The 18,895-nt window shown below is 42.4% G+C and overlaps 1 protein-coding gene across 2 annotated transcripts in view; it reads right to left on the reverse strand.

The window, feature by feature from the left end:
- Positions 1–4,083: 4,083 nt before the first annotated feature.
- Positions 4,084–18,895, reverse strand: part of EVA1A (eva-1 homolog A, regulator of programmed cell death) — a 75,707-nt gene continuing 60,895 nt past the window's right edge. For both annotated transcript variants that reach the window (XM_016202542.2, XM_087823860.1), the window contains one exon: positions 4,084–5,408. In XM_016202542.2, the coding sequence (XP_016058028.1) occupies positions 5,029–5,408 (380 nt within the window). In that variant the 3' untranslated portion in view covers positions 4,084–5,028. The remainder of the gene's footprint in view (positions 5,409–18,895) is intronic.

Here is an 18,895-nt window from a genome sequence, read left to right on the forward strand (position 1 = left end):
CAGAAAACACAATGAACAGATGGATTTTTAGTCAGTGGGAAGAAAATTCATCTGAGTTTAAGAGGCAGGCGGAAATAAATATTCTGATCAGAAGAGAGCTCACAGGGTTTATATGGCTGACAAAACCACACCCTTATCATTGTAAGGGCTTTCTTCCTTTCTCTTCTTCTCCAGTGCAGGCATCATTGGAGTTCAGGTAGATACCTGGGTGGAGTCCATTCCAAACTTGAGTCTAGTCCATCTTCATTACCCTACCCACCCCCCCTTGATCTCAGCCACATTCCCGTGGGCAGTTCTTCCTTCCCTAATGGGATGGAGCTCTTCCTTGGGCGCCTCTTCCAAACACTACCTAACGCATGGTTCTGCAGTTAGCTCCCTGTCCTGCACTCTAAACTGCCTCTCACATCTTGACCTCTCCCTCTTCCCTAGCTTACCTACAGGAACTCATTATGTTTTGTGAGACTCTATGGTGAAGCCTACGATTCTTCTACAACCCAAGGAGCACAAGACTGATAAATATATAAGCTTCCTATGGCTGTTATAACAGATTAGTACAAACTTAGCGGCTTAAAACAACATAGATTTATTATCTTATAGTTCTGGAGTTCAGAAGTCCAAAGTGAGTCTTATACTGCTAAAATCAAGGTGTCCACAGGACTGCTTCCCTCTGGAGACTCCAGGGGACACTCTGTTTCCTTGCTTTTCCAGCTTCTAAAGACTTCTTGAGTTCCTCGCCTCATGGTTGCTTCTGTTCCTGTCATCACGTATGATGCCTGATTCTGACCCCTCTGCTTCCTTCTTCTAAGGACCCTTGTGATTGCACTGGGTTCTCCCAGATGATCCAAAATAATCTCATATCTCAAGATCCTTAATTTAATCACACCTGTAAAGTCCCTTTTGCCATGTAAGGTAAAATATTCACAGGTTTCAAGGATTTGGACGTGGACAGACATCTTTGGGGTCATTACTCAGTCTGCCACAGTTGGGGAAGGGACAGAATTCTGCAATAATCTTTTTCTCAATTGATATTTCCAGGCCATTACTCTGCAACAGGTATTAGCAAACTTTTTCCATAAAGGGCCAGAAAGAAAATATTTTAGGCTTTGTGGGCCCTGAAGCAAAATTGAGGCTATTATGTAGGTATTTATATAACCATATTAAATGTAATTATTTTAAGATGAAAAACCATTCTTAGCTTGTAAGTGGTACATAAACAGGTGGTAGGATGGATTTAACCCATAGACTGTAGCTTGCCAAATTCTGCTCTCCAGTCTCTTACCAAATACTTTATTAAAAGCTCATACCATTCAGATCTCCTTTACTTTAACTTGCCTTTGTCACTTACAGATATGCTGGTGAGTGTCGTGCATATTGATCAACTACTCACTTGGAGAAGTATCCAAAAAAGCAGGAACTGTCTCGAGTCCTGAATATGCAAAACTTTAATTCTGCAAAGTAACAGTAACACCATAAAGGGAAAATATATTTCTGTTCATGTATCTCTCCTTTCTATCAAAAGTTCCCAATTCAGAAATGCATTCTTCCCATTCAAGGAATCCACTCGCAAATATACAGATATTGCACAAAGTGGTAGCAGTTTTTCCATTCCGAAGGCATATTAAGCCTTGGTGTCATAACTTGGTGATGCCAAGGCGTCAGATACTCTCTGTGAAAAGACCAGAGACTACAAAAACAATGCAAATTGGAAGGAGCACAAAGGAAATATTTTCATTCATCACCACTTCTTTTTGACTATGTGGGGCTGGTTGTGCAATACTGACTCTGAATGGGCTCCCAGATATGGGGCCTGGCTTTGGGCCCAGAGAAATCTTTCTTCTTAGAGCCTCAGAGTTCCTTGTGTTTTTCAAATGGGAGTTGGAAGTGCAGGTCATTTTGTATTTTATTTGTTGCCACTGTTAGTCTCAGATCTCTCCTTATGGCTGAAAGAAAGAAAACAAAAAGGAACAGATGGCCAAGAAAGGAGGCTTTTGCCTGGCGGTTCCCCTCGCAGTGATTGGATGATAGTTAATGCATCTGAGGGTCAAGTGCCTCAGATCAAGTGAAACTAAGATGATCATGAACTTCGGAATAATAGACATATGATGTGACTGTTTTGGAATAGAAGAGGCACACTCCCAGTGAAGCTTTAAAACTTTCTCTTTATTTCTCCAAGCCTGAGGAACTAGAAAATTGATCACCAATGAGGTTAAGAACAGCCACTGTAATTTCAAGAAGGAACATCCATTCCTTAGAAACCTGTAAGAACTTTGTAAGACTCTCAGTGCTGAATTGAATTGAACTTGAAAAGTAGAGTGACAGTCGTACCACATGGTCACATATGAATTGATGTAGAAGAGGGTGGGAGGCTCTAAAGTTGAAAGAGACAAGGAAATGATTAACGGTAGAGAAAACAATAAATGAAAGCAGATAAAGCGGACCTTCATAAACTTAAAATCATGTTTGTCACAAACAATTAAGACTTAGAGGCTCTGTAGGACAGCACGCTGCAACAGGCCTTATTTCCTATTCTCCTAGTCTTTATTAGTTTATTAATTCAAAACTTTAGCTCTGGCCTGCGTGGCTCAGTGGTTAGAGCATTGGCCTGTGCGCCTGAGGGTCGCAGGTTTGATTCCCCATCAAGGGCTTGTATCTGGGTTGCAGGTTCAATCTCCGGCCGGTGTGTGTCTCTCCCACATCAGTGTTGCCCTGGGGGTGTTGCTCAATGGTTGAGCATCAGCCCATGAACCAGGAGGTCAAGGTTCGATTCCCGGTCAGGGTACATGCCCTGGGTTTCAGGCTCGATTCCCAGTAAATGCTCTTAAGTTAGGTATCTTTCTGTTGCAAATTAAAGTGTCCTAATACAGAAACTGGAACCAGGAGTAAGTGACAGATCTAAACCGTGAAACTGCTTGAGTCAAGAAAAGGAAGAACACAGTGGAGGTTTTTCTGTCTTTGGCTGACAAGCTGGAATTGCTGGTATATAGAAGTAAAGCAGTGAGCTGAACTATTGCCTAGTGCATTTTCCCTCAGACAAAGCCCCCACCACCCTAAAAATGGAAACTTTATGAACTTGGTAGAAAGGCATCTGGATACTGGAGAACTGGGAAAGCCAGATGCCCCAGAGCCTCCTCGAACACCTCCACCACGGCAGCCCCAGTAGCCCCTGCCTTACAAGGGCCATATCCCTCCCCATTGCCAGCTTTGGGTGTCTGCAGCGGAGGGAGGCAGCTCCCGTTGTTTCATTTTTCTAAGAGCCAGAGACCAAGGTATGTTCATCTAAAGCCAAGGGGGAAAGGGATGGTTCCTGCATTGCTGTCCAGGAACTTGAAACCACGAAAGTGGGACGCCAGATTCAGAGATGCTGATTTAACAAGATTTTGGACAGTTGTTACTAGCCAATGAGGCCACCCAAAATGACATAATCTGGCCAGCCATTGAGAAGGTTTCAAGCAAACTGTATTGCTCCCTTGGCAAATAGAGGTATGTGATGGTTCACTTCGTAAGACAGCCCTACCAAGTGCCTATCTCAGAGAGTAGGTAACTAAAGCAGTAGACTCCCCAGTAGAAGATGTCTCTGGACTATCCGCTCAGCATGGCCATGAAGCCAACAGACAAAGGACGGCCTCCCAGTAGGAAAGCTCTGAAGCATCCAGACAGGCTATGGAACCCACTACCTGTCAAGAGAAGGGAGCGGACAGACAGACAGAATTCACTGTCTCTATCAGGCTGGGGGGGGGGGGCTACTTTCCCCCCTGTAATCCATCTCTAATGTGGCACAGCTCTGCCCCTCTTCCTTCCCTACCAACGTCTCCTCTCCATAGGGGGCCACCGTCTTATTTCTAGCTTTAGGTAAGTCTTCTAGTTCTCTATCTGCTTGACCATTACTCAGCTGGACTGTAACCGTAACACACAACATACAGAAAATGAAAAGCCCCTGGTCACACGGGGGCCGCTGCTCCATTTCCCAGTTTCTCCATTTCTACCCATTCTCCGGTTATTTGAAGGGCCTGGCAAGAGACCAAAACCCACCTGTACCAAAGAGCCGCCCTTTAAGATAACCACAGAGACAGACAGGCAACCAAAAAAGGTTTTATGTAACATTTATTTTTTTTCCTTCCCATCCCAATCTCGGCGCTACTCCTCACCTCCCATGCCAATTCTTTTCTTGGAAATCCAGACTTGTTTTTGTTTTGTTTTTTTAACAAAATGTTTAAAATCGTGATTATCTAGAGTCATAACAAAATTTTCTTCTCTCCAAAGGGGGGGGGGGGGGGAAGACACACACACAGCTTTTATTCTTGTGCAGCATTTTCAAATATCCATGTTAATATATTTTTTTAATAAACTATTTAAAATAAAACCCTTCATCCTTTGAGGTTACTGACATCGTCTCGTTCACTGACACATCGCCCATAATCCATTAATTCTATTCATTTTCATGAAGTGGAAACTGTACTTAAAAAATAGGATTTTAATCCCTGAGGCGCCAGTTAAGACGGACGAGGTTGCCTTTGCAACACGCGATTAAAAAAAAAATCAGCCTTAAATAATGAGCGCGGCTCGCGCTTCGTGGACCAGAGCCCCCCTCCGCCCCCCAGCGCGGCTCAGTGAGAAAACCGCGTTGGCCGGGTGGCGCCCGCCCGGCTGTCCCCAGCCCCACGCTGCCATCGCCTTTCCCGTGGTAAAGAAACAATGCGCAGCAGCGGGGTCCCCAGAAATCAAGGGGAACCCCATTTCTCTCCTCTCCGTCCGCGCTGTTGGAGAGGGATTTTCAGCACCATTCCGAGCCCTGGAAAGGTTGATGATGAACCGACTTGGTGTTTCTACTTCTCCGGCCACTTAGTCAAAAGCAGGAAATCAGTCCTCGTGGCTAGAAAACTGGGGGGGCGGGGGGGGGCGTCCTGCGTCTCTCGGGCGCCCGCAGTGCCCGCGGAAGAACCGCGTTCTGCTCCTTGAGCGCCCCCTGCCTGCAGCCCTCCTCCTTCCCGGGGCGGGCGGGCAGCTTCCAGCGGTGCGGGCCGGCCCGCCCTAGTAGTAGCGGTTGAGGCTGCGGGTGCCGGGCACCTCGGGCTGCCCGTTCATCCAGATCTCCCTGAGGATGCGCTCGCGCTCCTCCAGCCGCTGCGCGCGCTCCAGCTCCTCCGCCGACGTGAACACGTTCTTGTTCAAAGTCCGCTCGAAGCGCCGGTGTCTCCGGACCGAGAGGTCAGACGCCGTGTCCGAGCTGCCATCCTCGCTGTCGCTGCTGTCGCTGCTGCTCTCGGGGTCCTGCAGGAACCTCTTTCGGGGCCGCCGCCGCCGCCGGCAGTCCGTGCGGCAGGAGAGCCTGGTCACCAGCGCGGCCAGCGTGAGGACCAGGCCCACGCACACGCCCGACACGAAGTACAGGGCTGCTCGCTCGGGGTTCTCTGCGGGAGCAGAAAGCACGCATTTGAGAGATGACAGCTCCACCCCCCCCCACCCCCTTACACCTCTCACCAGACTCCGAAGCTTTTTATATTGCAAATAGTGCCTTCCCCTGTGACCCACTGCACCATGCATTCAACACAGACTTACCACCCCCACCCCCAATGGTGAATCTGGGTAACGAGTGTCTGAGATTCCTTTACTCTTCTTGCAACTTTAAATCGGAAATTATTTCAAAATGAAAAGCTAAGAGAAAAATATTTAGCACCTACCATAAGGAAGCGACTGTGCTTAGGTGTCATTTGATTAAGAGATGTATCTGTCTGAAGCTCACTGGGGCCTCTACTAGAAAAACCTTTGCTTCTGACTTTCCTCCTGCGACCCCTTGAATAACCTATTAATCATATTTGTAGGCGGCGGCTTCTTCGTCGTCGCCGTCTTCCAATTCCTCCTCTTTTGATAATAAATTTATAAATAAGGCCAAGGTGAAAGGGTCTCCTTTATTCTAAATACACCACGACAGGCCTGGTCAGCAAATGTAAGCAGCTTCTAAGACGCCCCTCCCCACACACTTCTTGGTATTCACACTTCTATGCAAGGCCCTCCCTTTGAGAGCCAGACCTAGCGGGCTGGACCCAGTGACTTACTTCTAACAAACAGAACAGGGCAAAGGTGATGGGCGAGTCTAAGATTAGGTGACACAAGACTAACTTTCAACTTGTTCATGCTCTTTCTCTGGCTCTTCGCAGTTGCTCAGCCTGATGAAACCAGCTGCCATGTTGCAAGCTGCCCCACAGAGAGGCCCACGTAACAAGGAACTAAGCATGGCCTCTGGCTAACAGCCTGCAAAGAACTTAAATCATGTCAATAGCCAAGTGAGTGAGCTTGGAAGTGAATCCCCCTGGTGGAGCCTTGAGGTGGTGACCACAGCCCTGGCCTTGCAGAAGCCTTGTGTGAGACCTTGAATGAGAGAACCCAGCCAAGCCAAGCCCAGATCCCTGACCCGCAGACACTGAGAGATAATAAATGTATGTTGCTTTAAGTCACTTAAGTTTGGAGGCAAGTTGCTATGCAGTCATAATTTATACAATCACGTATTGAAAGCCAGTGTAGGCATTATGGAATGACCTGGTCAGGTTAATTTGCAGAGGAGGAATCTGAGCTCTTCCTTGGTGAGAGAAGAAAATAATCATCTCATAGATAAGTAATATGCTTAGTGGGCCCCGTGATGATCGCTGTATGACGTGCTCAACAGAATGAGAGCCTTTGGGTGAACAGCTTTCCTGTTCTAGGTAAGTGTAAGAACATGGGACATGCCTGGCCTTGAGTCACAGAGCATGGTCAATCTCACAGGACCTACAATTGACACCAGCAGTTTGGTCTTCCATAATCTATATTCACTGGTAAGTTTGAATTAGAATAGACATTGTTTTGTGGGGGTTTTGAGACTGTAAGTGAGGTCATATATGATTCACATTTGCTTTCTAAATCTAAGGATATCTCTTAAAGAGATTTCCAGACATGCCAACAGCATTCTTTTTTAAACTCTTTTTATCCTCACTTGAGGACAGATTTATTGATTTTAAAGAGAAAGGAAGGAAGAGAGAAAGAGAGAGAAACATCGATTGGTTGCCTCCCATACGCACCCTGACCAGGGATCGAACCCACAACCTTTTGTTGTATGGGAAGATGCTCCAACCAACTGAGCTACCCGGCCAGGGCAGCATTCTTTTTGCCTGCTGCACAGTATTCTGTAGTATAAACCTATTAAAGTTTATCTAACAATTTCTTTATTGATAGCATATAAATTGTTTCTAATTTTTCACCATTATGATCAATGCTAGAGTCAGTGTTCTTGTATACATCTCTTTATGCACAAGTAGAATTATTTCTACAGGTTAGTTATCTAGAAATAGCTGCATCAAAGGGCATAGGCATTTCAAACTTTTATGCATTCTAAATTGTACCCCAAAATGCTCTATCAGTCCAAACACAGCATATTGAACATACGTGTTTATGATCCCCCCTTCTCTCTAAAACCCTCACCGAAATGACAGGGATGTAAATAAAATAAATAAAAATTATAGGTACAAAGAGAAGAGTAGAGAAGAAAACAGAAAACAAGAATAGTCAATACAAGGATAGTCAACAAGCGATGCAAATGCAGGGAAAGGGCAGTGACATCAGCAAGTAAGCCATCTCTCCTTTTTGCTCCCTCCCCCTTTTTAACAACTAATTAGGCATCCATCAACAAACAAAAGTTTCTCTGTGGGAGTTGTGTGTTCAAACAACATGTGCCAAGGGACCCAGGAAGAATCTTGCCCATCTGTCATCTGGTCATAGGCTGAACCACCTCAGTTTCAGCTGCAGAACCAGCAGAGCTAGCAAGCTTGTCCTGAACCCTCCCAAAGAGGTTGGGGAAAACCTAGAGAGTGCTGACTTGGGCAAACATAGACAGAGAGAATGTGTAAATCCATCCTTCCACAGGGGAGATTCTAGTACACCATCGGAGCAAACAAACAAAATGAGTTGGCATTCAGCAGAAAGGGGAAGAGAAACTTCCAGCACTGCCCCTCTCCTAAAGTGACAAAGCACAGGACTGACTATCCCATGGAGACCTTCCCACAGTGGGAAGAGATCAGTGTGTGAATGCCCAGCTACCCCAGCTGTGCTGGGTGCTGCAGAAAAAAACTATTTCTCTTCAACACCCAGAGTATTGATGCCGGATCTCCATGACTGGAAGGAGGGACGAGATCAGGAAAGGCAGGTAAAAATATCAAAGGGCACTAAAGTGACAGGTTTACTGTTGCCTGCACTCAGGAGTTCAGCAGCAAGTCCACCCAGGAGCCTCTGGGAGGCTTCAGCCAAGGATCTCTCCACCAGCTGGCAGGCACCCTCAATACCCCAAGTGCTAAACCCACATCTGCCCCACTCTGCGGTGGCTCCTTGCACACTCTCCAAGACTGGCAGCAAGTGAGTTTGGTAAATGGAGTGATATCAGAAAAACAGAGCAGGATCTGTGGGCAAGAGAGAAACCAGAAACTTGATCTATAGCACCACCTTCTGGAAACAAAAGAGAAGTTTCCAGCAACCAACCAGGTGAATTGTAAAAACCAGAAAAGACATAAAAGCTTAAGAATTCTGCTAGAAGCAGCAGCAAGAAATGTGGAGCAGGTGTATAAATACAATGTCAGAGAGTACGTCAGGTACAACAGGATCAATAAACAATATACCTCATGTGCAGGCAACTAGTGAAGATTTGAGGAGCTGTTCCCTACACAAAAGCAAAATCAGCAATACAAAACTAAGGAACATGAAGAATTAAATAATAAAGCCATCACCAAAATATAATAACCCTTCAAATAACTGAGCTCAAAGGCACAGAATCTTGCAATCTAGTGGGAAAAAAATTCAAAATAGCTCTTTTGAGGAAACAATGAAAGACAAACACAAAAGACAATACAACAAAATCAGGGAGGAAAAAAACAAACATGAACAAAATGAGAAGTTTAGCAAAGAGACAGAAACTATAAAAAAGAACCAAACAGAAATTCTGGAGCTGAAAAATTCAATGAATGAAACAGTTTCAGTACAGGGAAAATGCAGCAGGGCAGATCAAATGGAAGACAGAATGAGCAACCTAGATGATAGAAACCTTGAAATAACCCAATTAGAGGTGAACAAAGGAAAAAGAATGAAAAAAAGTAAAGAAAGCCTACATGATGATCTATGGGATTCAATCAAACATACAACTATTAGCATAATAGGTGTCCAGAGGAGAAAACAGGAGGGAGGGATCCGAAAGTTTATTTGAAGAATAGCTGAGAACTTCCCAACCCTGGGGAGAGACATGGGCATCCAAGTTCACAACGTCAACAGATCACCCTTTAATCTCACGCAAAAAGACCTTCTCCAAAACACATTATAATGAAACTGTCAAAAATCAAAGAAAGAAAGATTCCTAAAAGCAGCTGAGGAAATACTGTAACCTCCACAGGAACCCTCACTAAGCCATCAGCAGATTTCTCAGCAGAAATCCTACAGGCCAGGAAAGTAGAATGACATATTTAAAGTGTTGAGGGGAAAAAAACTGCCAGCCAAGAATACTTTATCTGGAAAAATTATCCAGATATGAAGGAGGGATACGTTTTCCGGAGAAACAAAAGCGGAGGGAGCTCATCACCGTTAGATTTGCCTTGCAAGAAATGCTGAAAGGAGTCCTTCAAGCTGAAATTAAAAGATGCCAATTAGTGACATGAAAACATATGAAAGTATATAACACACTTGTAAAGCTAAATATATAGTCAGACTTAGAAAACTCTAGTTCTGTAATAGGATAGTGTGTTAGCCACTTAATTATAGGATAAAGGTTAAAGGTTAAAGAAGTAAAAATAATGTTAACTACTACAATCTGTTAATAAAGACACAATATAAAAAGAGATAAATTGTGACATCAAGAATATAAAGAGGGAAGTAAAAGGGTGGAGCTTTTGTATGCAATTGAAAGCTTTCAATCTTTCACCAATGTTATGATGTTAGCTGTGGGTTTGTCAGTTAGGATTTTATTATATTGTGGTATGTTCCTTTTAGACCCAATTTGTTGAGGGTTTTATCATCAAAGTATGTTGTTGTAGTTCATCAAGTCCTTTTTATGCATCTAATGAGGTGAGCAAGAACAAAGAAGCAGATGAAATGACTATCTCAAAGAGAAACCTGCATTCCCATGTTCATAGCAGCATTATTTACAATGACCAACACATGGAAACAACCTAAGTGTCCATCAGCAGATGGAAGAATACACATACACACACACACATATATATGTGTGTATATATATATACACACATATATATATATGAAAATTCAGCCCTAAATAAGAAAAATCCTGCCATTTGGTACAACATGGATGGATTTTGGGAGCACTATGCTAAAATTGAGATATATTAACAAATAAAAATACTGTTCATATCACTAATATGTGGAACCTAAAAAAGTTGAACTCATAAAAACAGAGTAGAATGCTGATGACCAGGGACTGCAGAGCAGGGGAATTGGGGAGGTGCTGTTTAAAGGTACAAATTTGCAACTAGTCAATAAGTCCTGGAGATCCAAGGCACAGTGATTCTAGACAACAGCATAGTGATTACAGACCACAGTATTGTGTTACAGACTGCAAAGTTGCTAAGAGAGTGGATCTCTAATGTTCTTAGCACAAAACAGTGATAATAATTATGTGACATGATGGAGGTGTTAGGTCATGTGACGATGGTATTCATTTTGCAATACATAAATGTAGCAAATCAACACGCTGTCACCACAGATCTACGCAATAATATATGTTAAGTATATTTCAATAAAAATAAATAAATGAATGAATGAATGAATGCAGTGGAGAAGCCTGAAACTGACTCTGTCCAGCTGATCTTCAGCAAACACAGGGAGAACTGAGAGAGCTCTTGCCTTGAGGAGCTTAACATTCCAGCAGGGAAGCTGACCCGCCGGTCCCAGTACCACGGGAAGTGCTACAAGAGAATCATGGAGAAGGATCTCTGGAAACACAAACGTGAGTAGAAAAGCGAAGTGGGGATACGGAGATCCGAGAGGGCTTTCTAGGAAGATTTGCAAACCGATGCTTTCACTAGAGTGGAAAACCATCAGGCAGACCTGCATCTGGAGCATCATCTCAGCCCGACCTTTCAAACAAAGATAACAGTCCTGCCTACCCTGCTGAATCGTGCTCAAGGTTAAAGGTATTTCAGGTGACCGGGAAAAAGGGATTGCCCCAGATCCTGGCAAAGAGAGGCATTAAGTAAATGATAGCTCACTTGTGTTCTTTCTTTCCTACCTCCTTTCCTTCCTTTCTTTTTTTATCTATCATCTATCTATCTATCTATCTATCTATCTATCTATCTATCTATCTATCTATCTATCATCTATCTATCTATCTATCTATCTATCTATCTATCTATCTATCTATCTATCTATCTATCATCTATCTATCTATCATCTATCCATCTATCATCTATCTACCTACTATCTATCTATCTATCTATCTATCTATCTATCTATCTATCTATCTATCTATCTATCTATATCTATCTGTCTATCTATCTATCTATCTATCATCTATCTATCTATCTATCTATCTATCTATCTATCATCTATCTATCTATCTATCTATCTATCTATCTATCTATCTATCTATCTATCTATCTAATCTACCAATCTATCATCTATCATCTATCATCTACCTCCCTCTGTCTGCCCATCTATCTAATCTACCTGTTCCTCCCTCCTTCCCTCTCTACCTTCCTTCCTTTCCTCACCCCACCCTCTCGCCCCGAATGTCTGTCCCTGTCTTCTCTCTCTCACCCTCTCCTCACCCCACCTATTATAAAGGTTAACTTTGAAGGTGGTTACCAAACTGGATCTTCAAACCACTGTTCTCCCTCTAGCTTAACTAGTCCATCCTGTCCTGCCACCTGATCAGAAAACATCCTCTTTTGCCTACAGCAACCTCAGACACGGTTCCGGGGGAGGCCGGGTAGAAGCAGCCACAGAGGACGAGGGAGTTTACTGGGCCTCACCGATCCTGAGCGGGTGACTCAGGGCTGACTTTCAGAGCTAATATAAACTGTGTTGCTTTTCTTCATTATTCTTCTGCAAACATAAAAACTGGAGCTCTATCGGGATTGTGTTTTCTCTTCTCTGCTCCAGGTCACTTCCTCTTGGCCAGTGACCTACCCTGGTCTTGAGCAGATCCAGACAGCTGTTAATTGCCCAGGAAGCAGAGTGGGGAGGGCTATTGTCGTTGTTTTCCCTCAATAAATAAAAATAAATGTATTGCTGTATCTTGCTTCCTGCAGGATCATTGTTTGCCTGGGCAGGAAGAGGCTCTATGTGGAGGTCCTGGGGCTAATATCGTTTGCACCCCTGGAGGTCAGATCAAGTCCTGCAGATTCTACAGGACACAGAGCAACACCAGTCCAGGCCAGGTCCCCTGGTCACCCTGCAAGTGGAACCTTTCCCCTGCCTGAACTTTCTTATTGGCCCCAAAGCTTGCAATCCCTTCAGTGGAAAAGAAAAAGTGTTACAAATAGGCCTTAAAGATAATCACTGGGGCTTGTGTGGCATCAGGGAGTATCCAGCACAATCCCTTCTCTGAACTTTAAGGCACTGCAGGATGTCTCTTTATGGGGTTCTGCGCCCCTCCCCATGAAAAGTGAAGACCACGAGCTCTCCTGCCCTCCCTGAAATGCTGGAGAAGCCTCCTTCCTCCCTCCACCCCTGACTTGCTCTTTCTGAGGAAGGAGCATTGTTGAATCACTGTCCCCACTAGGTGGGCTGTGGGGTATGTTCCTGCGCTTTCGCTTCTTTCATCTTCTCCTCTCTTCCCTTATCCCTCCTTCCCCGCCCCCCCCCCAGCAGCAACACGCACCCCAGAAGGGGCTACCCATGACCCTGCCCTCATCCTGACCCGCCCACTCGCTTTTCTCCCCCTGCAGTGGGACAGGCCCTAGTCAGTCCTACAGCCCTAGGACTCAGTGGAGCCAGACAGAAGCCCTGGCCCACTCTGATCTGCTTAACCCTGCAGCAGCTCATCCTGTGCTCTGACGCTTTTCCAGCTCCTCTGAGTCGGAAACGGAGGAAAAGTGCGATGAATCAGCCCCTCCAAACTAGGCAGAACTTTACGTAGTTGTATTATAATTAGTTATGTAACCATTATTTTTCCCACATTTACAGCGAGAAAGCAAAATCCGTGAGTCACTTTGAATTTCCAGAGCATCCAGCACAGTGCCTTGTTTATGTTACGTGTCTCTTTATTTACTGAATTAAATCGTGAATAATGCACAACTTCTCTCTATATAACAGTACAACATTAAAAGAGTAGAGGGGAACATTTATAAAATCACCATAATCTCACAAGCTGAATATGTAGGAAAGAGAATTTTCTTCTCTCCTATTTTCTCTCATAGAAACATGTAGATATTTGTTTATATTTGCGTGGTTATAGTACAGAGATTTCCCATATACTCCCAGCCCCACACATGCAGAGCCTCTCCCATTATCAACATCCCCCTGCTCGAGTGGTACATTTGCTGCAATTGAGAACCTCCACTGACACATCATAACCACCCAAAGTTTATAGTTTACCCTGAGATTTACTCTTGGTGTAAAGATTTACATCCTATGGGTTTGGACAAATGTTCAGGGCCATGTTTACATGTCACATAGAGTGTTTTCACGGCCCTAAAAATCTTCTGTGCTCCACCTATTCATCCTTCCCCTCAAGGATAAACATTTCCTACAGTATATAACATCTTTCTTTACTAGTCCATCATCTTCCCCTCAACCAGGACTAACAATTGCTACATAGTAGTCTATCCAGCCAATGCACCATGAGTTCCAAAAAGGGTTTTCTATCTTTAGATATTTAGGTTGTTGCATTTTTTTTAAATTAAAAATAATGATGGAAGAAATATTTTTGTGCTTAACACTACTTCTAATCTTGCTTGTTTGTTTCCTTATAATAGATTCTCAGAAAAGGAATCTCTGTGTCAAACAGGATACATATTTTTATATCTCTTGATACATATTGCCAAGTGGCTTTTCAAAAGTGGTACATTAATTTATCTTACTATGAGTTGTATATGAAAATACCACTTTCACCAAACCCTCTCCAGGAGGGGATATTCCAACTGTTAAAAATTTTTTCAAATTTTATAGGTCAGTAAATTGTTATTTATTCCACAAAAGTTTACTGTGAGTCTACAATGCCTTTGGGGCTAGAGACATAAAGGTTCTCAGCCTTCACAGGATTCCCAGCATAAAGGGGAATAACATAAAACAGAAACTACAGTACTTTCTAAAATCCCCATATTTGTGAATATCATTTGAGTGATGTTGGGTTAGGGTCCTTGCTTACGAGAGACTACCTCATTCGTGACGAGCTCATAGAAAAAGTGATTCATTTTCTGGCTACTGCTATACAGTCCACACTGCTGCACTTGCAAAGAATGTTGGTTAAATAAATAAAAATTAATGATCCTCCAAAATTTCTGTATTGAAAAAAGTTACGATAAGCAAAGTCAAAAGACAAACAGGAAAAATGTTTGAAATATGTAATACAAAGAGCACATAGGGAGAGCATTAAGAAAAAGACCAACAACCAATAAAGAAAATGGACAAAAGATCTGAATAGTTAGCAGAATAATAAATACAAATGGGCCTTAAACATATGAAAAGATGCTCACCTAAAGCAGGGATTGGCACACTGTGGCTCACAAGCCAAACCTGGCCGGCTACTGTTTCATTATTGGCACAGGGCCATACACATTCATTTACATTTTCTCTGTGTCTGTCCCAAGCTACAGTGCAGAGTTGAATAGTTAGAACAGAGACTATACAGCCTGCAAAGCTGAAAATCTTCACTATCCGACCATTTAAAGAAAAAGTTTGCTGACCCGTCACCTAGAAAAACAGAAATTAAATGACAATTGAATGTTATTTTTCATCTTTCAGACTGTCAAAAATCCAAGAGTTTGAAAATACTATTGCAGGACCTTCTTATACTTATAAAGAGTAAACTGATAAAACTCTTTAAATGGCAATTGGGTAATATTTATCTTAATTAATCATTTATATACACTTTGGTCCAGAAATTCCACTTTTGGAAATTTACTCTTCAAAAGTACTTGAACATGCGTGTATGCAACAGTTATTTATTGCAACGATTCTGTTGCCCTGTTTGAAAAGATATGAACTATTCCCTCTGGCTATCTATAACAAACTGATTAAACTGTGGTTCATATATACAATGAAACAATATGTATTTGTCTAAAACAATGTGGAAGCTCTCTAGACACTGATATGACACATCTTCACGGTATGTTGTTCCGTGAATAAAGCAAAGTACCAAACAGTATGTAGGCTTTGCAATCTGTGCATAAAAAGGGGGAGGCTGAGCGTGCATGTTCATGTTTTCTTATATCTGTACAAATAACTATAGAAAGATGCAGAGAGACCCAGTGATGGGTTAAACTTGGGGACTGGATGGAGGGGACAGCTCTGGGGTAAGACTTCTCACTCTGGGTCTTTTTCCATCGCTTGATCATTGAGCCACGTGCATGCACTGATGTGTTGAGCATCTAACAGGTGCCAGGTACTGTTCTAGATGCTGAGGATATAGCCGTCAACAAAAGACAGAAAAGGTTCTGTGCTCCTGGGAACTTATGCTCTCATAGAAGAGTTAGGTAATAAACAAGATAAATAAATAAAATACGTAATATGTTAGGTGGTGATCAGGAAACAACAGGAAAAATTGGTAGGAGGACGTGAAGCGCTGAATGCACGCTGGAGGGAAGGAGGCAGACAGAGCGACAGGGCTAACCTCGCTGAGAAGGTGACTTAGGAAAAGTCTACAGGAAATGGAAGAGGGAGCCTGCAGAATGTATTATCAATTCAAAACATGAAATTAAAAAGAGCAATCATTCCATTTAAACTTTCTAACAACCCTATTAGAAGTTATTACGGCGGTTATTATTATTAATGAGATTATCACTCTCATTATAAATGATGTTATGATCCCAAGGGGTTGCTTGCAAAAGTTGAAACCAGAAATGCTAATGCTTCCAATCCAAGTGCTAAGATAGAGGGAAACAAACACACAAACAAACAAAAAGCTGTTTTTGGAGAACACAAATGGATGCCTCAGCCAAAGTGGAGAGTAAAGGAAGAGGATGACACTGTCCCAGGTCTAAAGACTGGGAGGGAGTCAGCTAATCCAGGCCTGGAAGGAAGAATCTTTGGAAAAGAAAATGACTGTGTAAAAGCAAAGAGGTGAGGAAAGGTCAGGCAAGAGGTTTAAAAAGACTAGAGTGTGGCTTTGGTCAGGGAGGGCTATGACTAAATAAGGGCATGGAAATGTCAAGGTCAGACCCTAAAAGCTCTTGGAAGGCACATAACGAACTGCAGGCTGGAGCACCTCAAACCATCCCCAAGACCCTTTTCCTTGCTTGCCTCTACTCTAGAGCATGCTTTTTCAACTTTAGCACTACTGATATCTTGAACCAGTTAATTCTTCGTTGTGGGGGGTTGTCCTGAGCATTACAGAATGTTTCTCCACCTGCTAGATATCAGTAGCAGCCACCCTCCCTGCTCCAGTTGTGACAACCAACAATGTCTCCAGACATTGGCTGCAATACCCTCCACCTCCCATAGGGCAAAATCGCCCCTGGTTATGAACCACTGGTTTGGAGGTTTAAAAAGCTAAAATTCTCATTTTTTTTTCCAGCCTTCCTTGCAGCTAGAGATGGCCAGGTGACATAGTTTTATGAGAGCAGATCTACTAGAAAATCCTTCTTTCTACTGCTTTTTTTTTATCTTGAGTGAAGCAACGAAAGCAGCCACTTTGCAACCATGAGATGACAAGCATTAAAAAAAGGCCGTGAGAATCACATGGACATTGCTAACTACATTTAAGGTAAAGTATGTTGCCTACATTTTTGAGGCCATAGACTAATGCTAGCAAGCACCTACCTCCGGACTTCTTGTTTTGTGGGTAACATAACTCCTGTGTGTTTAGGCCACCAAATTGAAATTTTCTATTATTTGCAGATGAAAACAATTCTAACTGTGAAATCATACAAAGCTTCCTGAATTTCATCCCAGAGATAGTGAGGATCCACTAAAGGATTCTAAAAAATAAAAAGAATTCGATCATCACACCTACATTTTGGAAAGATCATTTTCTACAAAATACAGTCTGTGAAGCAAGATTGGAGGCAGGTGCCGTGGAAAATGTGATTATGGCGAGGCAGACAAAAACATGATGGGGCTGGGAATGAAGCGGAGGGGACACATTTGAGGGACATTCAGAGGCAAAATGGACCAACCCTGAGCAATTGGATACGGGCAGTGAAAATGTTTCAAAGGCTGAAACTTATATTTCCGGTGTATCTGATGCCCTAAATGGTACACGAAAGAAGGAGTATGTTTAAAGAGAAGAACAGTGTTCGATTCTAGGCCAGGGTGAATGTGGAATGCTCCTGGCTCATCCAAGGGGTAACATTAAAGGCACTGAGATACACCGTTTGAAAGTCAGAAAAGAGTAAGAAACTGGTAATTTAAAATATGTATATATGATAAAATTCAAAATTTTAAATGCCAATAAAATAATAATACTTATTACAAAAGTAATATCAGTGAAGTATAGAATACTTAAGTATAGCTAAGCAAACAAAAATTCCAAATACACAGACAGATACTTAAAGAGCCCCAGCATCCAGGTGTAATTTACAGTAAAATGTGGTTACATGTACATGGAAATACACACACGTAAATGGTATTATACTGCAAATGCTGAATGATAACAGGCCTTGTTCACTAACAGCATATCATAAACATCTTTCTACTTCAATTAATATCCACCCATTTTTTTAATATATTTTTTTTTACTATTACAAACAGTTCTGAGATCAACTTTCCTCATAGTAAAATTTTTGCCTCTATCCCTAATTATGTCCTCAGGATAAATTCTGAGATGTGGAGGAATTGCTCACTATATAGTATGTGTTTTTGAGGTTTTTGACAGACACTCATAAATCATTCTCTAGAGAGGTTGCAGCAATTTACAGTCCCTCAGCACCATGTACAAGTAATTACCTCCCCATGCTTCCCCAAAACTGAAGTTATATACTTAATCACTCATATCTTTGAGAATTTTGTAAAATTAAATGTTAACCTCATCGATGCTTTTATTTCGCATTTGTTTAACTGCTAGAATTTGAGCCATTTGTGTTTTATGAGCAATTTGTATTTTTCCTCTGGCAAACTGCTGATTCTTGTCCGTTGACCACTTTCATTTCGGTATACTTACCTTTTATTGATTTGTAAGAGCTCTTCAACCCTTCATCAACGCTATATTTTTTTTTTCTTAGTTTGCATTTGCCATTTATTTTTAGGGTATGTTTTGATCAACAGATATTTAAAACTGTTGGGATGCTCATGGTTTGAACTGGCTACTGTGAAAATAGGAACAAGATGTATCCAAAAAGCAGAGAGAGATGCTGACGCCCTATTTGAAAGGCTTAGCTGAGGTTGGAGACCATGAATTTCTAAGGAGGTCCATTTGCAAAGCTGGAGCAGCATTTGGTTATTTGAGCGCAGAGGGAAAAAGTAAACTTCACTCAGAGTTTATATTTGCTTGATTTGGACAAAGGAATAAGGGAGTTACGTGTGTTAGCAAGTTTGTTGCTGAAATGATGGGTCACGTGGAACAGGATCAGAGGCAACTGATGTGCTGGGAAGGGTGGGAGTTGAAAACTCCCTGTAGTTGGAAACCAGACACAGCAGGATGAGAACATGAGAGAGCTACAAGATTAGGAAATTTTTCTACAATTTTCTTCTATCAAGTAACTTTTCTTATTGCTTCTGATCCACTTATTCTATTGTCTTCTTTTAAAACAGCAATTATTTCTCTCTGTTATAT

Source organism: Miniopterus natalensis, chromosome 13 (assembly GCF_054644295.1).
Source record: "Miniopterus natalensis isolate mMinNat1 chromosome 13, mMinNat1.hap1, whole genome shotgun sequence".
Lineage (NCBI taxonomy): Eukaryota > Metazoa > Chordata > Mammalia > Chiroptera > Miniopteridae > Miniopterus > Miniopterus natalensis.